The following is a 26,155-nucleotide window of genomic DNA, read 5'->3' on the forward strand; positions in this document are numbered from 1 at the left end:
CCAACAACACTCCCATCAAAATGTTACATCAAGCAAAATATTCTTGATTTCCAGCATTCAAGGAGAGGAGATAAAGATGCAGGTCTGGCTGTATCTCTAGAGACAGAAACAATAAAAGTTAAGTAGAATATAACTCTTCAGACCTGAAGGAAATTAGAAACTTCTTTTCTACTGCTCAGGGGAGGTATAGATGCAGAGGAAAAAGAAACCAAGTATTCATCCATGGTGAATGTTAGGGTGTAGGTTTGATTGCTGAGCTGTAGGTTTGATAGCCAGACGTTTCATTACCTGGCTAGGTAACATCATCAGTGGCAACCTCCAAGTGAAGTGAAGCTGTTGTCTCCTGCTTTCTATTTATAGGTTTATCCTGGATGGGGTTCCTGGGGTTTGTGGTGATGTCATTTCCTGTTCGTTTTCTGAGGGGTTGATAGATGGTATCTAGATCTATGTGTTTGTTTATGGCATTGTGGTTGGAGTGCCAGGCCTCTAGGAATTCTCTGGCATGTCTTTGCTTAGCCCTGTTCCAGGATAGATGTGTTATCCCAGTCAAAATAGTGGTTTTTTTTGGCTACGAGGGAGAGAGGGCCGTGTCTTTTTGTGGCTAGCTGGTGTTCGTGTATCCTGGTGGCTAACTTTCTTCCTGTTTGTCCTACGTAGTGTCGGTGGCAGTCCTTGCATGGAATTTTGTAGATGTTGGTTTTGTCCATGGGTTGTACTGGGTCTTTTAAGCTTGTTAGTTTTTGTTTGAGAGTGTTGGTGGGTTTGTGTGCTACTAGGAATCCGAGGGGTCTTAGTAGCCTGGCTGTCATTTCCGAAACTTCTTTGATGTATGGTAAGGTGGTTAGGGTTTCTGGCTGTGTTTGGTCTGCTTGTTGAGGTTTGTTCTTGAGGAATGTGTAGACTGTATTTTTTGAGTATCTGTTCTTCTTGAATACGTTGTATAGGTGGTTCTCTTCTGTTTTCCAAAGTTCGTCTGTGCTGCAGTGTGTGGTGGCTCGTTGGAATAGTGTTCTGATACAGCTTCGTTTGTGTGTGTTGGGATGGTTGCTGGTGTCATTAAGTATTTGGTCAGTGTTTGTCGGTTTTCTGTATACGCAGGTTTGTAGTTCTCCGTTGTCCTTTCTTTCGACTGTGACATCCAGGCATGCGAGTTTGTTGTCGGTTTCATCCTCCTTGGTGAACTTTAAGCCTGTGAGGGTGTTGTTGATGATGTTAAATGTCTCTTCTATCTTGTTTCGTTTTGTGATGACAAAGAGCGGAACCAGATTTTTGGTTTGATGATTGGTAGGGTTGTTTGTTCTAGTCTTTGCATTACCGCTTCTGCTATGAATCCTGATAGCGGAGATCCCATGGGTGTGCCATTGGTTGGTTTGTAGATTATGTTGTTGAAGGTGAAGTGGGTGGTGAGGCACAGGTCCTCTAGCTTCATGATGTTTCTTTGGTAATGTGATTGATGGTGGTTGGGGTGTGTGTGATGGTCTCTTTAAAAGCAATTTCCCGGTTGTATTTTCGGAGTCTATGGTGAGTGTCATTGATTAGTTCTCGGAGCATTCTACAGCCGTTTCGTTCTGTCAAACTTCTGGCATCCCACACTTCCAGAAGAGACCATCTCACACACACCCCAACCACCATCAATCACAGCCACCACACACTGCAGTACAGACGAACTTTGGAAAACAGAAGAGAACCACCTATACAACGTATTCAAGAAGAACGGATACTAAAAAAAATAGTCCGCAGATTCCTCAAGAACAAACCACAACAAGCAGACCAAACACAGCCAGAAACCCTAACCACCTTACCATACATCAAAAAAAGTTTCAGAAATGACAGCCAGACTACTAAGACCCCTTGGAATCCTAGTTGCACTCAAACCCACCAACACTCTCAAACAGAAACTAATAAAAGACCCTGGACAAAACCAATGTCATCTACAAAATTCCATGCAAGGATTGCCACAAACACTACATAGGACAAACAGGAAGAAAGTTAGCCACCAGGATACACGAACACCAGCTAGCCACAAAAAGACACAACCCTCTCTCCCTCATAGCCCTACACACGAATGAAAAAAACCCATCATTTTGACTAGGACAACACATCTATCCTGGAACAGGGCTAAGCAAAGACATGCCAGAGAATTCCTAGAGGCCTGGCACTCCAACCACAACGCCATAAACAAACACATAGATCTAGATACCATCTATCAACCCCTCAGAAAACGAACATGAAATGACATCACTACAAACCCCAGGAACCCCATCCAGGATAAACCTATAAATAGAAAGCAGGAGACAACAGCTTCACTTCAGTTGGAGGTTGCCACTGATGATGTTACCTAGCCAGGTAATGAAACATCTTGATATCAAACCTACAACTCATCGAGCAAACACACAACCTAAACACTTTAAAAACAGCTGATGAACCTAAAGGACCCCATATCAACAACCAGCAAAATGAATGCCATTTACAAAATACCATGCAAGGACTGTAACAAACATTTCATTGAACAAACAGGCAGAAAACTAGCCACCAGGATACATGAACATCTCTAGCCATCAAAAGACATGACCCACTAATCACTAGTATCCTGACATACAGATGAGGAAGGACACCACTTTGACTGGAACAACACATCCATCATAGGACAAGCTAAACAGAAATACAACAGGAATTTACAGGCCTGGCATTCTAACCGGAGCTCCATCAACAAAACATTGATTTGGACCCCATTACCATCCTCTGAGAAAGAGCTGGAAATCTTACTACCCACCTTAAGATACCATCACTTCACTGGAGGCTCACTGACGATGTTGCTAGTATGGTGACGAAACATCTAAAAACAAACCTTCCAGCTCAGCGAGCAATAGTACAACCTGAACATGTTCCGTTTAATAAAACAGTAATTATCTTGAGGTTTTCCAATCCTATTCTACGGCAAATAAGCAAACCATGGGCAAAAGAATTTCAAAGTGGTAATTACTGAAAGTGCAACAGAAACATTTTTTCTTTATACACCATCTAGAATCACATTAATATTGGACACCATTTGCTCGATAATCTCAAATATACAAACAATTATGCAGACGAACAATTTAGGATTGGCAGATGGTGCTGTTGTATATTTTATTACAAAGGAGCTTTGTGTTTCAGTGGTAGTACCCCCACCCTGGATCAGGAGGCCTGGGTTCAAGTCCTGCCTGCTCCAGAAGTATGTAATAACTTCTGAACAGGCTGATTAGAAAAATTGGTCAATAAAAAAAAAAATTCTGAACAGGTTGATTTTTTAAAAATCTCCACACAGCCCTGTTATTTGCATAAAAATAATCTGCAGAGACACTGCCTGTTCTGGTAAAACAAAATAAGTAAATCATTCAAGGATTTGTTTTACAGGATAATGCCCTAACGAGTCATAGAACATAGAAACAGATTGATTAGTCCAACCATTCCATGCCAACCATAATCCCAGATTAAAATAGTCCAACCTGCCTTCGCTTGGCCCATATCCCTCCAAACATTTCTTATTTATGTACTTATCTAAATGTCTTTCAAACATTGTACCTGTATCCATATCTACCATTCCTCTGGAAGTTCCTCCCTTACACAAAACACTAAAAACAAATTCCCCCGTTGTCTTTTTAAAATCTTTCTCCTCTCATCTTAAAACATGCCCTTGAGTCTTGAAATCCCTCACCCTAAGGAAAAGATACCTGCTACTTGCCGAATTGATATGACTCATGATTTTATAAACCTCTATAAGGTTACCCCTCAACCTTCTACTTTCCAGTGAAAAAGGTTCCAGCCTCTCCTTATAACTCAAACTCTCCATTCATGGCAATATCCTGGAGGGTTCGAGTTATAAGGATAGGCTGGGACAACCTGCCTGGTTTAAACAAAGTCTTGTGGTTAACTTCTAGGAGAAAGTGAGGACTGCAGATGCTGGAGACCAGAGCTGAAAATGTGTTGCTGGAAAAGCACAGCAGGTCAGGCAGCATCCAAGGTGCAGGAGAATCGACGTTTCGGGCATGAACCCTTCTTCAGGAATGAACATTCCTGAAGAAGGGTTCATGCCCGAAACGTCGATTTCCCCTGCTCCTTGGATGCTGCCTGACCTGCTGCGCTTTTCCAGCTACACATTTTCAGCTCTTGTGGTTAACTGTCAATCAAAGTTTGTGCCAAGATTTGTAGCTCGGGTGCTCGTTGTTGTGGTTCTGTTCGCCGAGCTGGAAGTTTTTGTTGCAAACATTTCGTCTCCTGGCTAGGCGACATCATCAGTGCTTTGGAGCCTCCTGCGAAGCGCTTCTTTGATGTTTCTTCCGGTATTTACAGGGGTCTGTCCTTGCCACTTCCGGTTGTCAGTTTCAGCTGTCCGCTGTAGTGGTTGGTATATTGGGTCCAGGTCGATGTGTTTGTTGATGGAGTTTGTGGATGAATGCCATGCCTGTAGGAATTCCCTGGCTGTTCTCTGTTCATGTATGCGAACATCAACTAGCCACGAAACGACACGACCAGCTATCCCTAGTAGCCACACACACAGACAACACTCAACATGAATTCGACTGGGACAACACCACTATCATAGGGCAAGACAGACAGAGAACAGCCAGGGAATTCCTACAGGCATGGCATTCATCCACAAACTCCATCAACAAACACATCGACCTGGACCCAATATACCAACCACTACAGCGGACAGCTGAAACTGACACCCGGAAGCGGCAAGGACAGACCCCTATAAATACCGGAAGAAACATCAAAGAAGCGCTTCGCAGGAGGCTCCAAAGCACTGATGATGTCGCCTAGCCAGGGGACGAAACGTTTGCAACAAAAGCTTCCAGCTCGGCGAACAGAACCACGTTAACTGTCAATCATTGTCATTAATGAATTTTCCATGGCAATGTCTCTACCAGAGGCTATTTGCTAACTAATCAGCTTTCATGTGGTATAAATGTAGGGTCATGACACAGAGACAAAAGCCTTTCTACTTTGGTATTTGCAACACAGTAAAATTTAAACCTTCAGAGATCCTCAAAATTGATCCCACTGGTTTCTCATGAGACTTTTTGAACAGCCTCTTCTCAACATTTGTATCAAAGGAAATAGTTTCTCTACCTACATCCATCAAATCCCTTCATCTTAAACATCACATGCTTTAATCTCTAAACTTCTATATTCAAAGGAATACAAAGCATATTTTACAACCCATTCTCACAATTTAAGCCTAGTATCATTTTGGTAAAATTTGTGTGATAATTTATTCAAAGCCAGTGAGCTGAATCTCACATCTTTTTTTTGGCCAAAACAGATTTATTGCGAGAGACAGTCTCAGCAGGACTCAAACCTGCAATCTTTTGTTAGCATCCCTGTTAATATTGAAGTCAAGACACCGTATTCATTTGGCCATGTGACCACCTCATTTTGAGTTTCCAATCTCAGACACTGTTTTGTACTTTAAATAAAAGATTAGCAATTTATTAACAATATAGTAACTTTAGCAGAGCAAAAATTAAACAACAGTTATCTAATTGATCTAGGCTTTAAATACCACAGCCTTTGTTTCAGCCGCATTCACACAAAAGACAGGCAGACAAACAAACTCAATTAAGGGATAAATAAAAGAAAGTAGCAAAACTAGCCAGGTTACTTAAGTAGTTTTCACAATGTGTTTTTCCATTGGTATAGGTGATGATTTCTTAGTTGACTTTCTGAAGATGTCAATCAGGGTCACCTTTGCAATTCACTCAGAGAAAGGTAGTAGTACTTATAACTTAGTTTGATTTTTCTCTGAGCTTCCTAGATCTGTTCATGGGAGATTAGGCAAGGAACCTTCAATTCTTCATGTTATAGCACCAACAGCCAAATTCCTTCTCACACAAAACACAGTTCAAATTCTGGCCAGTCTCTGAAAGACTGACCATCTCCTCTGCGAGGTTCCAGTTACCATTCAAAATCTGTCATCTGCTTGAGCGTAAACGTCTTCCAGAATTGCTGGAACTAACTCTCAGGCCTTGTCAGTAGCCAACTTCAGCTTTCTGTTTAAACATACTTCTCATCCCTGGTGAGGAAGCACCTACAGATCCTTGATCAGGAACCAAACTGCAACCAAATTCCATGGCTGGCCTTGCAAATTAACAAAAGCTAGTTTGGTCTGTTTTTCTTTTAACATAAGATGTTACCCATAGTCCAAAAGTCACATTTAGCTCATAGTTCCCAGTTCATAGCTCCAAACGATTTGGAAGAAAAGTTGGAAATTAGTATATTATAATAAAATTGCTATGAGCCAAACATAGTCAGAGGACGAAATGTTTGCAACACAAATTCCCAGCTCGGTGAACAGAACCACAACAACGAGCACCCGAGCTACAAATCTTCTCCCAAACTTTGAACATAGTCCAATAAGACTGCAATTGTGGTGTCCACAAAAAAAAGCGAACAAAAGGAGACCATAATTTAGCATCTTCACATGATATTACCTGATCCATTTGTATAGATATACCTACAGTGTTATTAGGAGGAGAGTGACACTGAAGAAACAGTGATATATTTCCATGTAAGGATGGTGAGTGGTTTGGAGGGGAACTTGCACATGATGGTGTTTCCATCTACCCTTTTACTACCAGATGGTTAAGAGTTTGTAATGTGATGCCAATCAATTATTTCGGGTAAGTGGCTCCGAGTCACTTGTAAACCAGTTAGAGCAGAGGGTGGAGAAACGTCTGGCAGCATCTGAGGAGAAAGAGAAAGTAGAGGCGGACATCTTCTCCTGCAGGAAGGTGAGTAAATGCTGGGGTGCGGCCTGGCCTGCTGTGCTTCTCCAGCATCACCCTCATCTAGGGTCGGGTTTTGATTTTGTTTCACATTGCAGGCCCCGAACGGAAGGGAATTCGAAGCCGCTTCCAGAAGGTTCCCAGTGACGGTGCCATTAGGCCGCCGTCTGCGCAGACTCAGTCGCTGCTGCTCGCGGGCGCGGGCGCGGGCCCGGGCCCAGAGCCGGACTCGGGGAAGCTGCGCGCGGGGCTGGGCGGTGAGTGAGGCCGAGGCCCCGCTCCGCTCGGAGAGTCGGGGGCCGGCCCTCTCCCCGCGATCCCGACCCTCTCATACTCTAATACCCTCCAAACAATCCCGACCCCCTCATAATCCCTAATTACCTCCTCCCCATTCTCCCATGTACTTCCAAATGCCCCTTGTCCATATCCCCAACAACCAAAATACACCGAACCCCTAATGCTGAAATACACTCAACCTGGCACCAGAATACCTCATGATCCTGTGATATTGACATCCCCCCCTCCCCAAATTCCTCCAATATTCCAAAATATCTCAACTCCCAGGGATTCCTCCTCATCATTAAACACCCCAGCTCTGTGTAATCCTTAAACACCCCAGCTCTGTGTAATCCTTAAACACCCCAGCTCTGTGTAATCCTTAAACACCCCAGCTCTGTGTAATCCTTAAACACCCCAGCTCTGTGTAATCCTTAAACACCCCAGCTCTGTGTAATCCTTAAACACCCCAGCTCTGTGTAATCCTTAAACACCCCAGCTCTGTGTAATCCTTAAACACCCCAGCTCTGTGTAATCCTTAAACACCCCAGCTCTGTGTAATCCTTAAACACCCCAGCTCTGTGTAATCACTGCACTTGAAACTTTCTCCACCTGCTGGAATTATATTGCCTGATGTCCAAGCAGCAGACTTTTTATTGTTTTGATGTTTTTTTAAATCTAGAATTTGTTAAACATTGGAAGAGATGACAAAGTTGACTGAAATAATGAAAAATCAGATCTGGTGTGGTCCATCCATCCCATTGAACAGTTCCACCGTTTGTTCAACATAAAATGGTCAAGTACAGAAGGAGGTCATTTGGCCTATCGTCTCACGCACGGAAGGTGAAATTTGCCTACCGCTGCTCCTCTGCCTTTATTCCGTTTTCAAATAGTGATCTAATTTGTTAGTGAATGTCTTGATTGACCCTCCCTCCAACACACCATATTGCTGTGTGTTCTAGATCCCAAATCTGGGGGTTGCGAATCTTTGGAAAACCTTGTCACAGAGAACTGTATGTTTAAGGCTGACACACATACCTTCTTGATCAAGTCAGAGATTCAAGATTGATGTGGAAAATGCGGGAATGTGGATGTGAGGAATATCAGATCTTACTGAATGGCAGAACAAGCTCGAGGGGCTCAAATAGCCTACTCCTTTTCCTATTTCTTATGTTATTATGGTCTAATCACTGGCTGCATGAAAATGTTCTTCCTGGTGTTGCTTTCACTTTTTTGGTAATCTCCTTAAATCTGTTCTCTCTAGTTCTTGATATTTAGGATTTATTCTAGGATTCTTGGCAGTGTGGAGGAACAGAGGGATCTTGGTGTGCAGATACATAGATCCCTTAAAATGGACACCCAAGTGGACAGGGTTGTTAAGAAAGCATATGATGTTTTGGCTTTCATTAGCAGGGGGATTGAGTTTAAGAGTCTTGAGATCTTGTTGCAGCTCTATTAAACTTTGATTAGACTGCACTTGGAATACTGTGTCCAGTTCTGGTCGCCCTATTACAGGAAAGATGTGGATGCCTTGGAGAGGGTTCAGAGGAGGTTTACCAGGATGCTGCCTGGACTGGAGGGCTTATCTTATGAAGAGAGGTCGACTGAGCTCGGATATTTTTCATTGGAGAAAAGGAGGAGGAGAGGGGACCTAATTGAGGTATACAAGATAATGAGAGGCATAGATAGAGTCGATAGCCAGAGACTATTTCCCAGGGCAGAAATGGCTAACACGAGGGGTCATAGGTTTAAGCTGGTTGGAGGAAAGTATAGAGGGGATGTCAGAGGCAGGTTCTTTACACAGAGTTGTGAGAGCATGGAATGCGTTGCCAGCAGCAGTTGTGGAAGCAAGGTAATTGGGGACATTTAAGAGAGTGCTGGACATGCATATGGTCACAGAAATTTGAGGGTGATTACATGAGGATCAATGGTCAGGCCTGTTCTGTGCTACCCAAGATTAGATTACTTATAGTGTGGAAACAGGCCCTTCAGCCCAACAAGTCCACACTGACCTGCCGAAGCATAACCCACCCAGACCCATTCCCTACATTTACCCCTGCACCTAACACTACGGGCAATTTAGCATGGCCAATTCACCTAACCTGCACATTTTTGGACTGTGGGAGGAAACCGGAGCACCCGGAGGAAACCCACGCAGACACGGGGAGAATGTGCAAACTCCACACAGTCAGTCGCCTGAGGCGGGAATTGAACCCGGGTCTCTGACGCTGTCAGGCAGCAGTGCTAACCACCGTGCCACCCACAACCTCTGTCCAAACGTTTCATGATCTTGAACACCTCTATCAAGTCCCATCTCAACTTTTTCTTCTGCACAGAAAACAAGCCCAACTTTTCCAATCTATCCACTAACAGCAGTTCTTTATCTATAGAATGATTCTCATTAATCTTTCTTGCTCATTCACATCCTTCTCAAGGATAGAATCCAGAGCTGGACATAATACTGTAGTTGAGGCCGAACCAATGTCTTACTCACGTTTATTATGACTGCCTTGCTTTCACGTTCTGTGCTCCTATTGATTAACCACTTAATTAATCACTTTCTCGAACAGCCCTGTCATCTTCCAAGATTAATGCACACCCCCTCTGCTCCTGTATTTCCTTTCAAAATCACAAGCTTTATGATGAAGAAGGAAACTTTTTGACCAATTGTGCCTACACTGACTCCTCAAATGAGCATCATTACTTTGTACCAATGTGGTTTTTTTTTCCCCTGTACTCTTGCACAAAACTTTAATCCAAGTAATCATCCAATATACTCTTCAATATCTCAGTTGAACCTGTCTCCACCACATTCACCTGCTGAGTGAAAACTCTTTTTTATCATGTCATCTTCTTTTGCAAAATAATTCAAATTTCTGCCTACTCATTCTTATTCCTTTTACAAGTAGGAACAGTTTCTCCTTGTGCATTCTTTCAAGCCTGCTATGATTTTGAGGCCCTTTACCACATCTTCTTTTAGCTGCCTTCTCTCCAAGGAGAACAGTCCCAATTTATTATATGTAACCTCTAAACTGAAGTTTCTCATTTCTAGAACCATTCTTGTCAATGACGTCTGCACTGTCTTCAAAATGCTCACATCCTTTTTGTAATGTGATGCCCAGCGCTCCATACAGTACTCCAGCCGAGGCCTAACAAGTGGCTTATACCAGTTCAACAGCACTTTGTTACTCTTGTACTCTTTGCCCCTGGCAATGAAGCCCAGGATACTATATGGTTTGCTGACTGCTCTCTCCATCTGTCTGCATATACACCCAGGTCCATCTGTTCCTGTACACGATTTAGAATTGTACCCCCTATTTTATATTGTTATTCAATGCTTTTCTAACCAAACTGCATCACTTCTAAATTCTCTGCATTACAACTTAGCTACTACCATCCGCCTGCTCCACCAGTGTGTTAATGTCCTTTTTGAGTCCGACACTATCCTCTTCACAGTTTACAATTCTTTCAAGTTTCATGTCATCTGCAAACTTTGGAATTGATCCTGTGCACTAAAATTCAGATCATTGATGTATATCAGGAAAAGCAATTTCATTTAGGTAGTTAATATTGTTTGTAAACAGCTGAAGTCCCATCACTGATCTTTGCAGCATTCAACTGTCACCAGCCTACAGCTTGAAAATGCCTTTTCTATCCTTCAGGCTGTTAAGGGGTGGAGTCATAGAGTCACAGAAGTATACTGCACAGTAACAGGTCCATCGACCCAACTCATCCATGCCGACCAGCTTTCCTGTGTTTGGCCTCTATCGCTCTAAACCTTTCCTATTCATGCTGTCCAAATGTCTTTTAAATGTTGTACTTGTACCCACTTCTACCACTTCCTCTGGTAGCTCCTTCCATATGTGCACCACCCTCTGTGTGAAAATTTGCCCCTCAGGTCTTTTAAATCTTGCCCCTCTCACCTTAAACCTATTCCCTCCTGCAACCTGGTGAAAAGACTTTGGCTATTCACCTTTTCTATGCCCCTTGTGATTTTATAAATCTCTTTCAACTTCCTATGCTCCAGGGAAAGAAATCTCAGTGTCTCCTTATAACTCAAACTCTCCAGTTTCAGTAACGTGTTTGTAAATCTTTTTTGCACCCTTTCCAGATTAATAACATCCTATAACAGGGCAACCAGAATTGGACACAGTACAGCAGAGTGGCCAGAATTGTACACTATCCAAATGTTGTATGTAATTTTGTTTGTGGTTTCACAATTACTGTTTTCCTCTGGAGGCTTAGAACTAATTTAGGTAGAGACCATCCATTCCTGGCAGTGGGGTCACTGCCTTTGGGTCCAATCTGCTTCTCTTGACAGCCAAATATCTGAGTGAAGTCAATGAACTTTTCACTTCTTGAAATATCTTTGACCCTTTTTTCTTCCCGTGACTGGATAGAATTATGCAGTGTAACAGATTATGTTCATGTTCTGACCAGCTGAGCAAAGACCTTTAAACTCTGTGAAATGTTTGTGTGCTTTGCTTTGACAAAGGTTTGCAAGTAAATTTGAACTGCATCAGGTTGTAAGTACACACAGTGTAAGTCATCTCAGGAAATAGAGCACTAAACACACTTGTCTTGTGCTTGTTAGCTAGTAAGCTGACAATTTGAAATAGGTCAATATTGTACATACCTATGTACAGCATGTTTCAGAAAACACTCCCAGGACAAGTACAGCACAGAATTAGTTACAGAGTAAAGCTTCTCTACTCTTTTAAACTAAAGGTCAACTGAAAGTAATACTCTCTCTTGATGTTATCCCCATCAAGGTACTCCCAGGATACTCAGTATACTTAGGAAAGATACAGCATGGGGTTAGATGCAGAATAAAGCTCTCTCTAATTATCCCTTGCCCATGTTGGGAATATCATCTGCAGCTTAAAGATTCCACACATTATATAGGGACGGCACGGTGGCTCAGTGGTTAGCACTGCTGCCTCACAGCACCAGGGACCTGGGTTTGATTCTAGCCTCGGGCAACTGTCTGTGTGCAGTTTGCAGTTTTTATAAAAGCAATATGAAATTACTTAGAAGCGGAATCTGATTTTGTTACTGTATTGAATATATTTCAGTTGAGATTAACAATTCACAAGAAGCCTGAAGAAAACTTTTGCAAAACATTAAACTTTTCAAATTTCTTCCTAACTGTTATATCTACCGATCCTCTTGTGTTTGCACATTCTCCCCGTGTCTGTGTGGGTTTCCTCCAGATGCTCCAGTTTCCCCTCTCAGTCCAAATGTGTGCAGGCCAGGTGAACTGGCCATGCTAAATTGCCCGTAGTGTTAGGTGCATTAGTCAGAGGGAATGGGTCTGGGTGGGTTACTCTTCGGAGGGTCGGTGTGGACTTGTTGGATGAAGGGCCTGTTTCCACACTGTAGGGAATCTAATCTAATCACATTGATGCAACATTCTCTTTCAAAATATTTCTGCCTAAATTGCAGTTTGTATAAAAGCAACATGAAATTACCTAGAAGCTGAATCTGATTTTGTTACTGTATTGTGTATATTTCTGTTGAGATTAACACATCACAAGAGGCCTGAAGAAAATCTTTGCAAAACATTAAACTTTTCAAATTTCTTCTTAACTGTTATATCTACCGATCCTCTTGAGTAATTTGTTTGAATGTTTGTTCATTTTACATTAATGCTGTTCTCCCAGGCACCACATTGTCTCTCTCTACCTTCATTAGACTGTCCGGTTTCTCCTCTATTTAATTTCATTCCATTCCACAGGAATGCTTGTAATATTCGATGTCAATATTCAACAAGATCACACATTGTACAACCAGCACCCTCCCCATCAAACACTCTCAGGATAGTAATAGCATGAAGTCAGAGACAGAGTAAAGCTTCTAAGCTGTTTTTTTTTAAACTGAAGGTAAACTGAAATTTAAAATTCTCTCTAGTCTACAAAACTGAAAATAAAGATCTCCCAATACTGTGCCTATCAAACACTTCCAGGACAGGGGAAGCACAGGGTTAGATACAGAGTAAAGCTTTCTCTACTCTTTTAAGCAAAAAAGTAAACAAAGTATAACTCACTCAACACTATCCCCATCAAATCTTTCCAGGAGAGGATCAGCCCAGGGCTCAATATAGAGTAAAGCCCTGTCTATTCTTAAACTTCTATTAAAGCTTCCTCAGCACAATCACCATCACACACAACCTGCAAAGAAGTTAGAGAGTAAGCCTCCCTATATTTATTTTAAACTGAAAGTGAAACTCAGTTGGCACTGACCCATCATCAAGCACTCCCAGGACAGATGGAGCAAGGTGCTAAATACCAAGTTATGCTCTGAAGTGAGCACTATTTGATGGAATCTTTTTTTCGTTTGTTTCCTTGTTCTGATCTGTTCTTTTTAGTTCACCAGGTTCATAATCTTGGATGCAATACATTTATTTTATTGCATTTTATAAATGCAGGACAAGTTGAAGTTTCAGTTGTAGTTTGAATGTTATATCAAGCATCAAATTCAGAAACATGCCATTTCTGGACACATTTTAGTTGGTAATTGAATGAATTAGAAAATGCCTCATACGCAATAAGAATAAAGCTTAGGGTTCCTTATTATTGTTTGGAGCAGAAGGTTGTTCTGAATTATTTCACATTCGCGATTTGGTTGGCAGGTCCTGAGGTCCAAAAGACATTGGCAAGAGTTCTTCAACAGTCATCGTCTTATAGGACTTATCTGGTTTTGTCAAGTATACTTCCCACTTAGTTCCAAACTGTGGAGAGAGAGAGAATCCGGGAAGGAGTAAGTACGTTTTAGGGAACATGTTGAACATAGAAATTAGGAGCAGGAATAGGCCACTCGGCCCCTCAAGCCTGCTCTACCATTCAATAAAATCATGGCTGATCTAATTACTCCACATTCCCTTGTCAGCATTCTGCAGGGACCATTCCCTCTGGAACATTCTGTAACACTCCCCTCCATTCCCAACACCACCTCATATCCCACTGTACCATCCCTTGCAATCGCAGAAAGTGTCATACCTGCTCGACTATCTCCTCCCGCCTCATCATCCGTGACCCCAGACCTATCTTATTGGTGAAGCAGTGATTCACCCTTACTTCATTCAGTCTACGGTATTCACTGTTCACAAAGTTGTCCCCTCCACACTTGAGAGACAATATGCAGACTGGATGACTGCTTTGCAGAACGCTGGAGGATTTGAGCTATAGAGAGAGGTTGAATAGGCTGGGACTGTTTCCATGGAGCATCGGAGGCTGAGGGAAGGCCTTACAGAGGTTTATGAAATCGTCAGGAGTATGGATGGGACAAATCTTTTTCCTGGGATCGGGGAGTCCAGAACTAGAGGGCAAACGTTTAGGGTCGAGGGGAAAGATATAAAAGGGACCTAAGGGGCAACCTTTTCACGCAGAGGGTGGTACGTGTGTGGAATGAGCTGCCGGGGAAGTGGTGGAGGCTGGTACAATTGCAACACTTAAAAAGCATCAGGATGGGTATATGAATAGAATTCCTGCTCCTAATAGAAGGATATGGGCCGGGTGCTGGCAGGTGGGACTAAATTACATTGGGATATCTGGTCAGCATGGACGAGTTGGACCAAAGGGTTAGTTTTGGTGCTGTACACCTCAATGACTTAGGTTCAGTCCACAAAAATGACCCCAAGCTTCCAGTTGCCTGCTACTTGAACAACCACCATGTTCCCATGCCAATGTCTCTGTTGCAGGCCTGCTGCAGTTTTCCAGCAACATTCAGTTCAAGCTCAAAAAACGTCTTATTTTCTCCTTGGGTACCTTGCAGCCTCTAGGATTCAACAACGAGTTCGATAACTTGATTCCATCCGTCTTTTTTTTCCCCAGCTACACTTGATCCTGTTCTGACTTGGGTTACTTTTAGTACAGTCACCCATTATCACATGCCCCGAGACTCTTTATCATATTATATGGGTTGCATTCACTGATTTTCTCCTACTGACAGTATTTATTATCACTTATTCAGCTTTTCTTCTATTCTGGTTAGAGACAAAAAACTGCAGATGCTGGAATCCAAAGTAGACAGGCAGGAAGCTGGAGGAACACAGCAAGGCAGGCAGCATCAGGAGGGACAGGCAGGAGGTTGGAAGAACACAGCAAGCCAGGCAGCATCAGGAGGGACAGGCAGGAGGTTGGAAGAACACAGCAAGCCAGGCAGCATCAGGAGGTGGAGAAGTGGATGTTTCCGGTGTCACCCTTCTTCAGGACCGGGGGGTGGGTGTACGGGGAGCTGTAGATAAAGGGGGTGGCCAGGGCAAGGTGGTGAAGTGGGGATAGATAGAGACAAGCAGAGGGTGTGACCTGGTTGGTCAAAGGGAGGAATGAGTCCAGTTGGTGGCAGGGAGGAGTGGAAGGGAGGGGGAGGGGCTGGGAAGGGAGTCATGGGATGGGGAGGGAGGGTATTTGAAATTGGAGAACTCAATGTTGAGTCCACTGGGCTGTAGGCTGACCAGGCGGAAGATAAGGTGTTGTTCCTCAATGGTTCATTGTGGCAATCGAGGAGACCAAGGATGGTCATGTCGGAAAGGGAGTGGGAAGGGGAATTAAAACCAGTGGTGACTGGGTGGTCTGGTCAGCCCCTGGGTGGTCTGGTCAGCCCCTGCGGGCCTGGCTGAGATGCTCGATGAAATGTGCCCTCAGATTATGTTGGTGTCCCCGATGTAGAGAAGACCACATTGGGAGTACAGTAAACGAGATTGGAAGAGCGGCGGTGAACCTCTGTCTCACCTGGAAGGACTGTTTGGGACCCTGGCTGGGGGTGAGGAGGGTGCTGTACCAGCAGGTTCTTGGTGGTGGGGTCTAGTCGGAGTTGGCAAAGTGTTTGAGGGTGATACGTTCCCCAACTTTGACTTCAGTATAAATATCTTCTGATGAAGAGTCACCGGACTTAAAACATTAACTCTGTTTACTTCCCACAGAAGCTACCAGACCTGCTGAGTTTCTGCAACAATTTCTGGTTCTGGTTCAGATTTTTAGCATCTCAAGTTCTTTGTTCTAATGCATTCTATTAGCTTTCTTGATTACTGCTGTACCTGCATACATGTCTTTTCTGATTCATGCACAGAGGCATCCAGATCCCTCAGTATCTCAGAATTCTGCAATCTCCCACCATTTAAATGACATGTTTCTTTTAATCTTCCTGCTAAAATGGGCAATCTCACGTTTTCCACATCATATACTCCATTTGCTGTGCCTTTGTCCAATCATTTAACCTATATATCCCTTTGTACCTACTTTATATCCTCTTCACAAATTACTTTTTTACTTTCCTGTGAATTAGCTAAATCGATATGAACATCAGATCACACCCAAAACCCATGCAAAATGATCTCATCCCTGAAATCTAGGCTGATTGATAACCCACTGTGACGATGTACTTTCATATAAAACTGTTAGCTTTGGCTCATGTTATCAAGTAAGTTAAAGGAGCATTGGGTAAGATTTAAAATGAGACCATACCTCTCTCATGACTTGCCTGCATGCACCACATGGAGCAATAAAATTGTCTGATTTATCACTGCAAGAAAGCAAAATATGCAGATTTATTGATTTAATTTAAATTCCCCCAGTTGATGCGTGAGATTTGAATTCCTGTCTCTGGATCATCCATCCTGGTCTCTGTGTTATCAATCCAGAAACATCATCACTATGTTTCTAATCTGATTTAGATGAATTCTATCCAGTCCTGGTTATTCCAGAATTCCCCATGGGCTTAGAGGTACCACTTACATTCCCATCCCGCTGCGTATGATTCCCTGAACCCATCCCTATCCCGATTGTGTCTGCAACAGTATATTCAGATCAATTGAGAGCTCAAAGAAAGGGGTGCTTCCATAATCTGGTCCAATAATCCACTTCCTCTGACATCTCTCCGATTACCCCTTTAACAGTTCTAGCTGGCTTCCTGTGTAGAAAAGCAATTCAATTTAAATTGTCTGTCTACTTTTCCACTTTAGAATTTCTTTAACTTGACTTTAACTTTAATTCACTAGATTTTCAATGGGCTTGCAACTAGTGTCCATTATTGAAAGATGAAGCAAAGGACCAAATTCCAAAGTGGTGGGTTTGGGTGAGATGGAAGAGATTACAGACAAGGTAAAATAAAAAAAAAACTGACTATCTGAGGGCAAACGCTTGGTTTAAACCAGCTTATTGTGTAAGTGAGGGAGATGAGGCACCTCAGGTTTGCAATCCATGGAAGATTTATTAAAGTATGAGACAATAAGATGACTATTGATTTTGATATGGTATCTGGACTGCCCAAATTCCTGGTGTAACACCATAGCTTACAGCAAGGTTCAGTCAGTACCTGGAAATAACTATTGCCTTGAATTTTCGGAAACCTTCTGAGATAGCCTTATGAATGGCTGCCCTTTCAGCACAGACTCCCACTGTGAAACATGCGTTTTCAATGTTGCAGCCTGAGAAGGAAAGGATTCAAACAAATTAATTATTCAAAGGCAAGGAGGAGGAACAGCACTTCGTTTTCAAATTAGACACTTCATAATCTTCAATAACTTCAGGCCATGAACTCTGACTTCCATTTTTATATTTTTTTTTCCTCTCATGTCTGTATCTTTTTATGCTTTTACTTTGAGTCAAAATGATCCTTATGTTACCATTAAACCCGAGTCTGGAATAATGCTTGTCCTGTAGATGATTTGGGTGTGAATATAGTAGATATAGTTAGTAAATTTGGAGATAACACCAAAATTGGTGGTGTAGTGGACAGCCAAGAAGTTACCTCGAGTACAATGGGATCTTGATCAGATGAGCCAGTGGGCCAAGGAGTAGCAGATGGAGTTTAATTTAGATAAATGTGAGATGCTGCACTTTGGAAAGGCAAATCACGGGTGAACTTGCATGCTTATTGGTAAGGTCCTAGGGACTGTTACTGAACAAAGAGGCCTCTGAGTGCAGGTTCATGGTTCTTTAAAAGTGGAGTTGCAGGTAGACTGGGTAGTGAAGAAGGCATTTGGTATGATTGCCTTTATTGGTCAGTGCATTGCATATATGATTTGGGAGGTCAGGCTTTGGCTGTACAGGTCACTTTTGGAATACTATGTTCAATTCTGGTCTCCCTGCTAAAGGAAAGGTGTTGTGAAACTTGAAGTGGTTCAGAAAAGGATGTTGCCTGGGTTGGAGAATTTGAGCTTTAGGGAGAGGCTGAATAGGCTGGGGCTATTTTCCCTGAAGCGTCAGTGGCTGAGGGGTGACCTTATCGAGATTTATAAAATCATGAGGGGCATGGAAAGGGTACATAAATAAGGTCTTTTCCCTGGGGTAGAGAAGTCCAGAACTAAAGGGCATAGGTTTAAGTTAAGAGGGGAAAGATTTAAAAGGGACCTAAGGGGTAACTTTTTCACACAGGGTGGTGCGTGTATGAAATGAGCTGTCAGAGTGTGTGGTGGAGGCTGGTACAATTACACCATTTAAAAGGCATCTCAACAGGTATATGTATAGGAAGGGTTTGGAGGGATATGGGAGGAATATTGGCAAATGGGACTAGATTAGGTTAGGATATCTGGTCAGTATGGACGAGTTGGACTAAGGGGTCTGTTTCCATGCTGCACATCTCTATGTGAGGACTGCAGATGCTGGAAAAGAGTCAATAAAATGTGGAGCTAGAAAAGCACAGCTGGTCAAGCAGCTTTAGAAGTGCAGGAGCATCAATGTATCCTGATGATGGGTCCTGCCTGAAATGTTGACTCCCCTGCTCTTTTGATGCTGCTCAAACTGCTGTGCTTTATCCAGCTCCACACTTTACCGAATCTGTATATCTCTGTGACTCAATGACTCCTGTGAACTCAATACAACTTTTGTTCTGTCACATTTGTGATCTCTAATCTCTCTCATTCTCTCATTTTCCCTGACCTTCCCCGTGTTCCTTCCCAACTTTTCTACATTAAAAACCCACCACTTTTCTCTTCAGTTCTGAAGAAGTCATACTGTATTTGAATGTTAACTTTGTTTTGGTCTCCACAGATGTTGCCAGACCTGAGTTTCTCAATCAATTTCACAATACACAAGTTAATTGGCAAGGTCTACCCCTTTCTGTCACATGTTCAATACTGTGCAGCAAGCATACACACCCACTTTTTAACAGAAATATGATGTTAACAATGCTGTGTCAGCAGTTTAAAATTAAACTGACCAGTGGACATTTGAGCATTTGGAGAAAGGTTGTTACTACGTTCCTGCATAATGTTTAACCAGATCTGTTGACCTATGGGTTGGCAATGACTTGGGCAAGACTGTGTTACCATCCATGGTTGATTGTAACCTGAAATTTTGAAACTTCTCGTTACTTTGAGATAGACTTTATAACTACCAATTACACTTAATTTGAGATGGATGGGCAGAATAGGTTTTTAGTTAGCTATCCACTGTTACTCTGTGTGTTATCTACCACATTTTTAAAAATCACACAACACCAGGTTATAGTCCAACAGATTTATTTGGAACCACTAGCTTTCAGAGTGCTGTTCCTTCATCAGGTGGTTGTGATGAAGGAGCAGCGCTCTGAAAGCTATTGCTTCCAAGTAAACCTGTTGGACTATAACCTGGTGTTGTGTGATTTTTAACTTTGTCCACCCAAGTCTAACACCAGCATCTCCAACTCATTATCTGTTACTTATCCCTTGATCCCTCTTGTCATTTCAGCATGAGTTTTCTGGTGAAGTTTTTTTTCAAAGTAGAAGACACACAAAACTCGGAGTTACTATTAGTGCGAGTTTACTGTGAACATCTGAAGCAGCAATACATGAAAGAGGCTGAGGAGTTTAGACTGAAGAACACAATGGTCTGGTCAGTTTCCTGGCTCCATTGAAGACAGAAATGTTTGGAGTCTTAGACACTAGAAAGTCTGACCTTTGAAAGGAAATGATTACATGTAAAGAAGTGTAAGCAGTTATTTAACCTCCTCCAAAAGTAGATTCCCACATCAGAGGGAACACACCTGATGTGTTGGGTATTACGTTTTCAAGTGGGCTCTCTCATTAGTACAAGAATGTAAACACCCATCTTGGACAACCAACACAATAGCCAGTCGAAATCTTCAGCTGGACGACCTTCTGTGTCCTTGGGAGTGGGTTTGGCCCCTGAAATTCGGCCTTCTTGCACTCAAACATCTGTAAGGAACTCTGATGCGACAGAAATTCACCAAGCTGCTTGTATGATGTACAAACCAATATGATTTTGAAAAAAAAAGCAGCTCATGACTTTTATAATAAATCTCTTGATTTTTGAGTTATTCTGATTTTGAGAGACAGTGATGTTAACATTTTTGTGTATGTAGACTGTGCAGGCCAATGAGTTTAGAGTAGTGTTTGTATGCAGGGTAAACACAAACACTGTTTTGGATGTACAATCTGTTTCGATGTATAATTTCAATATATTTTATTCAATTTCAGGGAGCCATTACACGTTTGATGGGTGATTGGAGAAAGGACAGGGGAGTAGGCTAAAGGAACCAGATGGAACAGTAGAGGGTCTGATATCAAGCTGCTGTGTCTCAATTGGTTCCAGGTGATTTCCTCTGACCAGTTTAACCCACAGCAGCATTAACTGGATGTGCATGTTGGTCTAGTCAGGGTATTCCTCATCAACATGTCTTTTAGTTAAAATTGAGGTCTCAACATTTGGCATCTTGACAATAATGGGAAGAGCAGATTTCATACCTGTGAACACCTGTCCATCCTCAGTCAATAAAGCAGCTCCTACTGGAAACTTGCTGTATGGACAATATGCAAATGACTTGGCCTCATGGCTTTTATTGATTAATTTTTCTATCTCCTCTGCTTTCTGGAGGGCAGTCAGTGCTGTGGGAGTACACATCCTGTCAGAGACAAACAACAGAATTACTGATTGGTGAGATGATGTGTAACTCAGTATACCTGCTGTTGCCTATCTGACCACAGAGCTGTTAACAAACTGCTGCAATGAAACATTGTGGTTCCTTTATGTTGGTCAACACTGCAACATACTAGTGTTTATTCTCTGAAACAGCATCTGCCATAATTTCATAAACATGTCCTCCCTAACCAGAGTTGCCATTACTGTCATCCAGGAGTGGGAGAAAGAGGGAGTTAGTGTGTGTGAATGATGCTGTGTACAAGGCAAGAGTATGTTTAGGGTACGGTATACATACAAACACATGAATTAGGAGCAGGAATAGGGCACTCAGCCCCTCAGCCAACCCTGCCATCCAATAAGATCGTAGCTGATCCAATTACTTCAATTCCTGCATGCCCTCAATATTTTTTTCTTTATTCATTCACAGGACGAGGGCGTCACTAGCTGGGCAGCATTTGCTGCCCATCCCTAATTGCCCAGAGGGCAGTTAAGAGTCAACCACATTGCTGTGGTTCTAGAATCACATGATGCCAGACCAGATAAGGATGGCAATTTCCTTCCCTAAAGAACATTAGTGAACCAAATGCATTTTTCCAACAATGGATTTATGGTCATCATTAGAATCTTAATTCCAGACATTTACTGAATTCAAATTCCACCAGCTGCCTTGGCAGGATTTGAACCAAAGTCCCCATAAAGTTACCTGGGTCTCTGGATTAACAGTCCAGCGTTAATGCCACTTGGCCATCGTCTCCCCTAAATTCGCACCTTTCTTGTCAAGAATCTATTTACCTTAAAAATGTTTAGAGTCTCTTATTTCATCCTCTTTTTCAGGTAGAGAGTTTCAAAATCCCTCTGAGAGAAAAACACCCCCTTCATCTCTACTTTCCCTTATTTTTAAACAGTGCTCCCTTGTTTTAGATTCTCCAATAAGAGGAAACATCCCAAAACCCCTCAGGATTTGATGTTTCAATGAAGTCACCCAATGCACTTCTCAAAACTCGCTAACTCTTCTAATCTCTAGAGGATACAAGCCTAACCTGTCCAACCATTCCTCAGAAAATGATAATTAAAGGTGCTGAATCCTACTCGAGTGCTGTTGTATGGTGGCACCTTCCCATTGTGGTAATTCCTCATTTGTCCATTGGGATCTTGAGTATTGTCAGATTATCAACCACGCAGGAGTTGCTTCATAACTTGATCTTGCACTTCCCAGGCATAATCAGTGTTATATGATACATAATTACTGCTATATACTTCATCATTATGGGTATGGAACGTGTAAAATCTTAAAGAAGCCCAGTGAAGATATTTCAAGATCCACTTACAGTTTGACCTTTCTCAATGTGGTTTGAATATCTATTGAGCTGTCTGGGTCTGCTTTGCAGTCAGCAACAATCCACTGAATAATGAAGTTACTGTGCCAGGCCATAATCTACTGACAGGCTATCATCTCCAAATATGGTTGCAATGGACATATATGGCAATCTTTCACCTTTTTCACCAAATTCATGAACGTATGAAAAAGATCTTGTGCCTCTCCAGCCTGTCTGTGTCAGCTCACAGAAATAAAAGTTAAAGTTTTTCTTTGGAGCAAAGCAAATTCTAATGGTATGAAATAAGAATTTTCAACAGTTGATTGGAGTAGACTATTCAGATATGTGGGAGGCTTTCAAAGTATGATCATGAGAGTTCAGAGTCATTATATTCCTGTTAAAGTGAAAGGTAAAGCTAGTAAGATTAGGGAACAACAGATGAATGAAGATATTGAGGCTCTGGTCAAGAATTTTTTAAAAATCTTACATATAGACAACTGAGTCAAATGAATCTCTTGAATAAAGAATGTAGGGGCATTCTCAAAAGGGAGATCAAGAAGGCAAATAATGTTTCGGATAATCCAGTGATTCTACCAGTACGTTAAGAGCAAGACAGCAACTGGAGAGAGAGTTGGGCCTTAAAGAAAAACGAATCTTTGTGTTGCACCTTAGGAGATGGGAGATATATTAAATGAATGTTTTGTGTTGGTTTTTATTGTGGGGAAAGAATGGAGTTGAGAGAACTCAGGAAAATAAATATTAATGTTTTGAAAACAGTTCACATTACAGAAGAGGAAGTGCTGATGGTCATGGAACATATAAAGGTGGATATATCTTCAGGACCTGATCTAGTGTATCCCAGGTCATTGTGGGAAGTCAGGGAGGAAATTTGAGGGCCCCTTGCAGAAATACTTGTGTCATCTAAAACCATGGATAAGGAGCCGGAGGACTGCAGAGTGGTTTATGTTGTGCCTTTAAGAAGGGATGTAAGGAGAAACCTGGGAGCGACAGACCGGTGAGTCTGGTTTTGGTTGTAGGTACATTGCTGGAGGAGATCCTGAAAGATAGGATTTAAATGCATGTGGAGAGTTGTGGAATGATTAGGGCTATTAAGCATAGTTTTATGTGATGGAAATTGTGTCTTACAAACCTGATTGAGTTTTTTAAGGAAGTAACCAAGACAATTGATGAGGGCACAGCAGTGTATGTTGTTTGCTTGGACTTTAGTAAAGCCTTTGACAAGGTTCTGCATGGTAGGCTAATTAGTGAAGTTAGGGCACATGAGATTCAGGGTGAGCTTGCCAATTGGATAAAAAAGTTGGAGAGACAGTAGGAGACAGAGCTGTGATGGAGGGTTGCTTTTCAGACTGGAGGCCTGTAACCAGCAGTGCTGGGTCCCCTTTTGCTTGTCATTTACGTAAATGATTTAGATAAGAACATAGAAGGCATGGTTAATAAATTTGCAGATGACCCCAAATTTGGTGGTATAGTGGACAATGAAGAAGCTCATCTAAGATTACAAAGAGATCTTGATCAGTTGGGCCAAAGGGGAGTGGCAGATAATGTTTAGTTTGGATAAATGCGAGGTATTGCATTTTAGTATAATAAACAAGGGCAGGATTTATACAGTTAATGGTCGGGCCCTGGGTAGAACATAGAACAATACAGCACAGAACAGGCTCTTCGGCCCACAATGTTGTGCCGAACATTTGTCATAGCTTAAGTACCTATCCATGTACCTATCCAATTGCCACTTAAAGGTCACCAATGATTCTGACTCTGCCGCTCCCACAGGCAGCACATTCCATGCCCCCACCACTCTCTGGGTAAAGAACCTACCCCTGACATCCCCCCTATACCGTCCACCCTTCACCTTAAATTCATGTCCCCTTGTAACACTCTGTTGTACCCTGGGAAAAAGTCTCTGACTGTCCACTCTATCTATTCCCCTGATCATCTTATAAACCTCTATCAAGTCACCCCTCATCTTTCGCCGTTCCAATGAGAAATGGGTAGTGTTGGAGAAAGAGAGACCAAGGGGTTCAAGTATATAATTCTTTGAAATTTGCGTCAAACATAGACAGGGTGGTTAAGAAGGCATATTGCACGCTTGCCTTCATTGCTCAGACCTTGAGTAGAGGATTGGAACAGCCTGTTGAGGTTGTATAGGATGTTGGTGAGGCCTCTTCTGGAGGACTGTGTCCAGTTCTGGTCACCCTGTTATGGGAAGGATATTTATTAAGCTAGAGAGGGTTAGGAAATTCCTATTCCTTGGATGCTGCCTAACCTGCTGTGCTTTAACCAGCAACACATTTTCAGCTTGCTGTATTCCCCTCCCTCCTGATGCTGCCTGCCTTGCTGTGTTCCCCTCCCTCCTGATGCTGCCTGCCTTGCTGTGTCCCCCTCCCTCCTGATGCTGCCTGCCTTGCTGTGTTCCCCTCCCTCCTGATGCTGCCTGCCTTGCTGTGTTCCCCTTCCTCCTGATGCTGCCTGCCTTGCTGTGTCCCCCTCCCTCCTGATGTTGCCTGCCTTGCTGTGTTCCCCTCCCTCCTGATGCTGCCTGCCTTACTGTGTTCCTCTCCCTCCTGATGCTGCCTGCCTTCTGTGTTCTCCTCCCTCCTGATGCTACATGCCTTGCTGTGTTCTCCTCTCTCCTAACGCTGCCTGCCTTGCTGTGTTCTCCCAGCTTCCTGTCCGTCTGACCTCCTTAGACAATCAAAACTTGTCCAGCAGATGATGTTGGATCTGATTGACATTACATGATAATCACCTTTTTAACTAGGAGAAAGCGAGGACTGTAGATGCTGGAGATCAGAGCTGAAAAATGTGTTGCTGGAAAAGCGCAGCAGGTCAGGCAGCATCCAAGGAGCAGGAGAATCCACGTTTTGGGCATAAGATTCCTGAAGAAGGGCTTATGCCCGAAACGGTGATTCTCCTGCTCCTTGGATGCTGCCTGACCTGCTGTGCTTTTCCAGCAACACATTTTTTCAGCTCAAGTCACCTTTTTAAGATGATCACCATTCCTGCCAAAAATCAGTCCAATGCTTTCTGAAGGACTAGAGGGAATCCGCTTTCACTGCGTCAGACAGCTGTCTGATCCCCCACCTTCACTGTTGTTTGGGGCAACAGGTGCCAACATCTGATCTGCTTCTACCCTTGTAAGCAATTAATTGGCTTACATAAATTCAGTTTACTTGCTGAAAGTGAAACAGGCAGCTCCTTATGTCAATAAATAATTCTAAAAACAGACGGGAGATTACTTTTTGTTACACAAGCCATCCAAAGTTTAGGTATGGTTTTTTTTATCACAGATTTCTGCCACTCTTTAAGGGTTGTTAGAGAATGAGCAAGCATAAGACTCTACTCTCTGTCGAAGTGAAAGTGAGAGTTTGGACCTGTTCCAGAGGTACTGATTTGATGCTGGACGATATCATGAATTGGCCTTCCAATCATTATACAATGGGCTTTAAAGTACACTTAATGCTAAGCAAGATAAATGCATTGCACGTCAATATTTGAAAATGTTTCCTACCTCTTTTCAAAACGTTCTTGTCTTTGCTACATCAGTTGCTCTGTGAAACACCGTAAGCCTCGTCACAGTTCCAAAAGTTACACAATGATGGTACAGTAACCTGATTGCACAAGTCAGTTATAATTCGCAATGCACTTTAGTCCGTCAATAGGAGTAGAGAGAAAGACATGAGTCAGCTGAGGAATGTGCATAACAAATAATGGGAGTGTCATTTCTGGGAACCGTACAGCAAATTCTCAGAGAGACAGAGAGATCTGTTTGAAACTGATCAGAGAAAAAACCATTGGGCAGAGGGAGATCTAAAGAAGAGGGATGGGCAAGAGGCTAGAGATCGACTGTGTGCACCCTGGGAACTGTGACTAAAGAATGATTCAAATAGTTGGGAGAAAAGTTCATGAAACAAAG

The 26,155-nt window shown here is 42.5% G+C and overlaps 2 protein-coding genes across 5 annotated transcripts in view; one reads left to right on the top strand and one right to left on the bottom strand.

Annotated features, from left to right (window-relative positions):
• The first annotated feature begins 6,667 nt into the window (after window positions 1-6,667).
• LOC132831139 (uncharacterized) overlaps window positions 6,668-26,155 on the top strand; it is a 42,688-nt gene continuing 23,200 nt past the window's right edge. The window contains exons 1-2 of one of the 4 annotated variants that reach the window (XM_060849134.1): window positions 6,668-6,773; window positions 20,461-20,575. The gene's annotated coding sequence lies outside the window, so the exon portion shown is untranslated. Of the gene's footprint in view, window positions 6,774-7,772; window positions 7,887-17,066; window positions 17,144-20,460; window positions 20,576-26,155 lie in introns of those variants that run through there. The other 3 variants (XM_060849135.1, XM_060849133.1, XM_060849136.1) reach the window with 3 other exon arrangements.
• Window positions 13,472-25,892, bottom strand: LOC132831140 (cytidine deaminase-like). Its single transcript, XM_060849137.1, has 5 exons — window positions 25,751-25,892; window positions 20,728-20,885; window positions 17,358-17,469; window positions 16,508-16,565; window positions 13,472-13,773 (listed from the first exon to the last, which is right to left on the bottom strand). The coding sequence occupies exons 2-5, from the start codon at window positions 20,882-20,884 to the stop codon at window positions 13,651-13,653; spliced, it is 450 nt and encodes a 149-aa protein (XP_060705120.1). The 5' UTR covers window position 20,885; window positions 25,751-25,892; the 3' UTR covers window positions 13,472-13,650.

The sequence above is a fragment of the Hemiscyllium ocellatum genome, chromosome 33, assembly GCF_020745735.1.
Source record: "Hemiscyllium ocellatum isolate sHemOce1 chromosome 33, sHemOce1.pat.X.cur, whole genome shotgun sequence".
In the NCBI taxonomy this organism is placed as follows: Eukaryota; Metazoa; Chordata; class Chondrichthyes; order Orectolobiformes; family Hemiscylliidae; genus Hemiscyllium; species Hemiscyllium ocellatum.

What these genes read in the sequence shown, in the direction of transcription:
- LOC132831140 (XM_060849137.1), bottom strand. Translation starts at nt 20,884, where the DNA reads ATGTGTACTCCCACAGCACTGACTGCCCTCCAGAAAGCAGAGGAGATA. An exon ending in GGATGGACAGGTGTTCACAG is followed by an intron (nt 17,470 to 20,727) that starts GTATGAAATCTG and finishes TTTCCTTCTCAG; the next exon opens with GCTGCAACATTGAAAACGCA. An exon ending in GCAGGCAAGTCATGAGAGAG is followed by an intron (nt 13,774 to 16,507) that starts GTATGGTCTCAT and finishes CTCTCTCCACAG; the next exon opens with TTTGGAACTAAGTGGGAAGT.